This window comes from Rhododendron vialii, chromosome 11a, assembly GCF_030253575.1.
Source record: "Rhododendron vialii isolate Sample 1 chromosome 11a, ASM3025357v1".
Taxonomy (NCBI): Eukaryota; Viridiplantae; Streptophyta; class Magnoliopsida; order Ericales; family Ericaceae; genus Rhododendron; species Rhododendron vialii.
The window spans coordinates 19130109-19137340 of NC_080567.1; the positions used below are offsets into that span (position 1 = coordinate 19130109).

Sequence of the window (7232 nt, forward strand, 5' to 3'; positions counted from 1 at the left end):
GTTCCCATGGGAACGCACACAACCTCACAATGGTTCCGCTATTTCGGATCTCCATTGAAATACACACAACCTCACAATGGTTCCGCTTTTCCCGGATTCCCATTGGAACACACACAACCTCACAATGGTTCCGCTTTCCCGGATTCCCATTGGAACACACAACCTCACAATGGTTCCGCTTTTCCCGGATTCCCATTGGAATATACACAATCTCACAATGGTTCCGTTTTCCTGGATTCCCATTGGAACACACACACCCAACTCACATTATGCCACCAAAACTGGTCATAATGTAGTTTCAAAAATATTTCCTTCCTCGGAAAATATTTCCTTTCATTAACCACACCCTAGATGCCATGTTTCTACTTTCTCGGTTCTCGTGTCTCGTTTACATGCAAAGACTCTGCGGTAGGACAAAGTAAGCATGAATCATTCATTGTAATCTAACAAGATCATCCAACTCTATAATATATCACAAGTAACACAATCGACTTATGTATGCAAGCTCATACTCCTTGAAATATCAGAATACGAATACTTCGATTCACATGGTAACATTTTAACTTTCGAAAACCGTTCTTTCTTAAAGATCAAACAACATACGTTTTACTTGGAATAAGTAAGTAAGTGAGTAAGGATAAACTTAGAGTTAGGGGTAAGAATAATCTACCTTGATCCGAAACTAGTCGGGGCCGAATAAACTAGTTGGAAGATTCTACGGGTGGTAAAACTCGCAAATCTGGACCGAACTTTGGATGGCCGTAACTCAGTCAATCTTTGGCCAAATATGATTGTTCTTGGGTCGAAATCGAAGCTCTGGAAGCGCTCTACAACTTTTGTGAAGGAAGTTGATCCTAGAAACTACTTTAGGTAGGAGAAAAAAGGGGATAAAAGAAGGGACAGTAAGCTGTCTGGATATGGAAATCCGAGATTTTTACTGAACTTTGGATGACAATATCTTTGTCATTTCTTCACCGATTAGGGTGGTTCTTAGGTCTAACTTGAAGGTCTCGAAGTGCTCTACAACTTTCCCGAATGGTTAGCTCTAAAGACTACCTTAAGAGGGAGAAAACTGAGGATTTTCGAAGGGCAGTAGGCTGCCTGGAAAAACAGAAATGATTTCTAGAGAGAAGTGAGAGCAAGAAGTGAAGGTGTGAGTTGAAATGCTTGGAATGGCTTGCTATTTATAGGCAAAACATTGGCTCTCTCTCCTCTCACAAGGCCGGCCCTCTCTCTCTCTCTATATCTCCCATGGATTTGCTCCATTAAGTTATCAAATCAAACCTTTTAATCAAGTCATAGCCTTCTCTCCAATCTTAGGCCAAATCTTAGGTGTAAGGCTATAAAATCAAATAAGATCTTTAGTCTTTCTAGGTAATTATAACCTAGGTCTAGTTTGTAGTCAAAAGCTTCGGCTAATAAAGGCTAGGATTGTGTCATAATGGCCCATCAATAGGTTGTCATTAGGCAAAATAGACTTAGGCCTATTTAGGTAGCTTGTACAACTACACAACACATCACACATCACTCTCTCTCTCTCCGTCTCCAACTGGTTCTTCTCTCTCTCTCTCTCTCTTTCTCTCTCTCTCTTGCTAGTACACTTATGCACACATATATATATACTACTAAGTGCAAGAACACAAATAAAATAATAGGTACTTTTGTACTTTGAAACAAAGAAACTTAAAGACTAAGATTCTCCTACTAACAAATAAATAAGCACATGTTGGATTAAACTAATAAACTAGTGTACTAATGTACTCTAGGAATATCAACTCCCCAATAAATTAATCCAATTGGGTACAAAACCCCAATATAAAATAATATAAGAGTACTTAGAAAAACTTAGGTCTTAAGTCAAAAGTACATACTTAATAAAATAAAGGTACAACATCACATGGGCAATTGGGAAAATGACTTGTTTATTAAGCCCTAGTACTAGTAGAAAGAATAACTCTATTACCCAATGGATAATAAATTTCCTAACTTTTATTGTCCAATGGACGATAGTAACTAGGAAACTTTTATATTAAAATAACCCAAAATGTCCTTTAAAGCATGTGAACAAAAGCCCTATATTTAAATATAGGTGTGGTACCAAGTACCCTAATTAAATAAAAGGCTAGGATTCTCCCCATTAGATTATGATAAAAGTACTAGTACTAATCTATTGACTAGGGTACTAAAAATCTAGGGTTTAGATTTACCCACATATTCTAATGAATAAAAGTACATGAGAATCCCAATCTTCATTATAAAATGGGATCCTTGTACTTAGGAGGAAGATTTGGGCTATTACCCAATGGATAATAATTCCTCTAGCGGGTAAAGACCAATGGATAAAAGAAGTACAAGTACTTTTTATCTTTAAAATAAAATTTTGAAAAGACTACATGTTCTTTAGTCAAATATTATAATGAAAAGGTTATTAACCAATGGACAAAAGTTACCCTAACAATATGGACCAATGGATAAAGAATAAAGTAAGTTTGATGAGAAAGTTTGAAGTGACAAGGTTGGCTTCTAGGAAATAAGGTACAAGATTCCTTTATTATAACTAGTCAAATCAACTTTATTGGAAGGTTTCCTAGTCACATCGGTATTTTATTGGTCAAAAGACTCTATTACTCAAAGGTCATTAACTTCCCTAACAGTTATTACCCAATGGGTAAAGGCAAAACGGTTCAAGAGGTTCAAAAGGTTCATCTAGTAACTAGGTGAGTTGATTGCTCGGTTCCTCCAACTAGTTGGTTAGAAACTAACTAAATTGGTCAAGTAGGGTTACTAGTCGAGAGTTTAACCAATGACCAAAATCTAACTACGACGAAATTTAACAAGAAATCATATAGCCACTCAAGAGAAAATAAGTAATTCAAATAAAATTTAAATATTTAACGAAATTTTTACTGACCAAAAATCAGGATTGTTACAAATGTATAGCTGAAAATGATGTATGGGCTTTGATAAACTCTTGGAGAGGTATCAAGAAAACTGATGCTAATATGGCCATCTGTTCTAAGTGATCTATTAGCAGTAGAGTCTTTGGAATTGGTCCTAGAGTCCATTGTTAGAGTCTTATTGTTCTGTTGATTTGCCGTCTGTATTTGGGGCTAGTGATTGAGCAGCTTTGGTTCCTTTTCCAGTACAGATTTCACATGCTATAATACATGTTTACATATTTTGGTACATCTCTTGCTCACATGAGAAAATGGAGAAGCCGTATCTACTTGTCCAAGGTTTTTCTGGTCTCATTTAGTATTAAGTGGAGAAGCTATAAGTGGTTTCGGTTTAGGATATTGAAAGGACCATTTAAAGTAAAAGTATGTGTATGGGCACGACATATAAATGGTTTCGGTTTTGACTACATGCATGTTCAAATTGATTTGCAATTGCAAATAATGTTATATTGTAAACAAAATTTCGGCACAGTCTTCTTGTATCTTACATTGTTGTTCACTCTATTCATTGCATTGTCAGTTGATTATATCTCTATATAATTGTCTCATTTTTTTAACCAATAGATGATGTCGCCAGATTCTGTTCCATCGGCAATGCCTCCAAACAAAGAGTGTGTAGAAGAAGAAGCGGTATGGAGTGGATACCATGAAGACGAACAAGAGGTATGGAGTAGTCCTTCAAACAAAAATTGTGGTGAAATAGATACTAGCGGAGTTGGGAAGGAGGCAACAGAAAATTGTGAGGATAAAGTTGAAGAATCGAAAGAGGGAATGACCTTTGACACATCGGAGGAAGCTTATTCATATTACTCAAGATATGCTGAAGGAAAAGGATTTGCTGTGGCAAAAAGAACATCAAGAAAGGGAAAAGATGGAAAGTTGAAGGATTTAACTATAGCATGCAGTCGTGCTGGAAAGACAAGGGTGACAACAAGCAACCCGGCCAAACCACGGCCACAATCAAAAATTAATTGTCAAGCTCATGTTACCGTTGTGTTGCACCCGAATGGAAAGTGGAGGTTAAACCGGATTGCTTTAGTTCACAATCATGACCAGAGCTTGGGAAAGGCAAGGTATTTGAGGAGCAATAGGGTACTCGATGAACACGTGAAAAGAAGACTTGAATTGAATGATAAAGCTGGGATCAATCTGAACTAGACTTATACCTCACTTCAGATTGAGGCTGGGGGACCTGGTAAGCTTCCATATATCCAGAAAGATTGCCGAAATCATGTGGATAAAGTGCGCCGTTCATTACTTGTGGAAGGAGATGCTCAGGTGATGCACAATTATTTCATGAAGATGAAAGCCGACAATTCTGACTTCTTTTTTGTAATGGATTTGGATGATGAGGGTTAACTAAGGAATGTATTTTGGGCGGATGCAAGGAGTAGGGCAACTTGTAAGAAGTTCGGTGATGTTGTGACCTTTGACACAACTTACTTGGTAAACAGGCATGACATGCCTTTTGCTCCGTTTGTAGGTGTGAATCATCATGGCCAGTCTGTTTTATTGGGATGCGGGCTCATCTCTCATGAAGACACGGAGTCATTTTCGTGGTTATTTCAGACTTGGAAGACATGCATGTGGGGTTGTGCTCCGAAAGCAATTATTACCGACCAATGTATGGCAATGAAGAATGCTATAGAAGATATATTTCCTAACACTCGATATCGGTGGTGCATATGGCATATTATGAAAAAGATCCCGGAAAAGTTGAATGGGTGCAACGCATATGAGAGTATTAGTTGGTGTATGCGTAGGGCAGTTTATGCTTCACTTACCATAAAACAATTTGAGGATGCTTGGGATGTGTTCATCAAGAAATATGAGCTTCAAAGTAACACATGGTTAGAGGAGTTGTATTTGGAGAGGAAACGGTGGGTGCCTGCTTATTTGAACGATGTGTTTTGAGCGGGAATGTCATCCACACAAAGAAACGAGAATATAAATGCGTATTTTGATGGTTACGTTCATTCAAAAACGACCCTGAAACAATTTGTAGGACAATATGAAAATGCGTTGGGGAATAAGGTGGAAAGTGAAAATCAAGCAGATGTGAAAAGTTGGAACACTTTCATCCCGTTAATGATTGAAGATGAGTTGGAGAAGCAATTTCAAAGTGTTTATACGCATGCAAAGGTTAAGGAGTTTCAGAAACAATTTTTCGATAAAATTCACTGTTTCTGTGATAAGCGGGCAAAAGTTGATGGTATCGTGTCCGAACATGAGATAAATGAATGGGTTACATATGGCGAAGGAGAAGAGAAAAAGAGGATTCAAGTGGCATTTACTGTTGATTTCAGTGTTGAAACCAATGAAACACATTGTAATTGTCGATTGTTCGAGTCTAGAGGAATGATGTGTAAACATCAACTATTTGTGTGGCATCAAAACGGAATTGAAAGAGTGCCTGACAAGTATGTGTTGAGAAGACAATGTAAAAATGTGAAAAGGGTCCACACAAAAGTTCGAATCTGTTACGATAAGTCATCAACGTCAATTGAAGCATGTCGTCATGACAACATGTGCAATATCTTTAATGAAGTTGCTGATTTAGCGGAAGAATCCCAAGAGAAGTATGATATGGTGATGAAACGGGTACACGAACTAAAACGAGAGTTGATGGAAGCTTCGTTTGTTTGTGAAAGTAATGTGGTTTCAGTTGGTGATGACACGGGTACTCGCAAAAGTTCTTTTTCACTTGGAGATGGAGTTATATCTCCTAAACAAAGCACGAACTTACTTGACCCGGAAGGTCTTCGACGAAAAGAGAGACCGCCGTGCAAAAGAAAGATCGGTGTTGTGGAAAAAGTTGTTAAAAAGAAAAGACAAACATCTAAGAAGCCATTGTCCAACGAAAAATCCAATGTATAAGTTTTTTACGATTTGTTGCTTACAAGTTAATATGGACATATAGATTTGTTCGATGAATGTGTAATAGTTATATTATTTGCTAATTTCAGGAGGTTGAGGAGATTGCAGTTAGCCACCATATCGGGACATAAGAGAATATTGTAAATGTAAATGTAAGAAATTTTTTTTTAATTGCATAATTTCATGTGTCATGTAACTGTTATTCAAAATTTCTTTTTTTTAATGGGCAGGGCCACCCAAGCTACATGGGACACTCAATGTGGCCAAACATTATGCCACATCCTATGCGACCAAATATGGCACAAGGCGGAAGCATCTTCCCATTTTTTCCAACTTTATGCCCCACCAGAACAAGCTTGAACCAATTTATGCCTTCTTTTCCAAGTTCACAAAGCTTATTAAATGGTCAAGTTTGGATGGGTCAATCAACTATTGCGGATAGTCAAGGTTGGGGAAGAGGACAATCAGGTATTTTGGAAGCTCAAGGTCAATATTGGGGAGGACCACAACCAAGTATGCTGGAAAGTCAATGGCAAGGATGTGGAGGACAACAGAGCTATACGCAAATGATGAATGCACCGGATAATGTTGAAGAGTAGTTCACTTTGCTTGTATTGTTTTATATCGTGTCTTGTGTCCTATGTTCCCTTTTGTGTCCTTGAAAGCTGTCCATATCGTGTCCTGTGTCCTATGTTTCCTTTTGTGTCCTTGAAAGCTGTCCATATCGTGTCATGTGTCCCCTTTTGTGTCCTTGAAAGCTGTCCATGTCGTGTCCTGTGTCATGTGTCCCTTTTTGTGTCCTTCAAAGACCTGATTGCTTGTTGGTCTTGTAATGACCTTTCATAAGTGATAGGTGCGTAAATATGCCTATTTACGCCTCTTAACTTAGGTTTGTTATGTCCGTTTAGTGCGCTACTTGGAGTTTGATATTTGTTAATTATGTTTCAGGACTTTTTGCGCTGATGAATAACATTTGGAGCTAAAGCACAAAATCGAATTTTATTTCGTGTCAAAATAAAGCCGATCATCAAATTAATTAAAGCTCGAAGCGGCAATGACTATATGGCGTGGACTGGTCTTATTTGGGTCAAAACCCATTGTGACCCAATCATGATTGGCTGGAAATTGGTGAATTGAGAAGTGGGCCCACTAATTAGAATTTGGAATGAATGGACGAAAGGCAAAATCTCGGCTGATGATGACTTCAGTGGAGCACTATATAAAGAAGTAAAGAAAGGGTTTGAGGGATCTTTTTCCCACGCAGAAACAAAACAACGGGGGCTGCCATCATATCTTATTTTTCCCAAGGCAAAACCGAGAACGGTGGCTGCCATCTGGATCCTATTTCCCACGGCAGAAAGAGAAAGGGGGCTGCCATTGGGATTGCTTTTCCACGAA

The 7232-nt window shown here is 38.1% G+C and overlaps 2 protein-coding genes across 2 annotated transcripts; both read left to right on the forward strand.

Annotated features, from left to right (window-relative positions):
- The first annotated feature begins 3411 nt into the window (after positions 1-3411).
- On the forward strand, positions 3412-6582 carry LOC131306743 (protein FAR-RED ELONGATED HYPOCOTYL 3-like). Its single transcript, XM_058333159.1, has 3 exons — positions 3412-5828; positions 5924-5986; positions 6065-6582. Exons 1-2 carry the CDS (start codon positions 4878-4880, stop codon positions 5963-5965), a joined length of 993 nt encoding a protein of 330 aa, XP_058189142.1. The 5' UTR covers positions 3412-4877; the 3' UTR covers positions 5966-5986; positions 6065-6582.
- Positions 3525-4871, forward strand: LOC131306959 (protein FAR-RED IMPAIRED RESPONSE 1-like). Its single transcript, XM_058333389.1, has 3 exons — positions 3525-4049; positions 4134-4311; positions 4441-4871. Exons 1-3 carry the CDS (start codon positions 3525-3527, stop codon positions 4869-4871), a joined length of 1134 nt encoding a protein of 377 aa, XP_058189372.1.
- Positions 6583-7232: the final 650 nt, after the last annotated feature.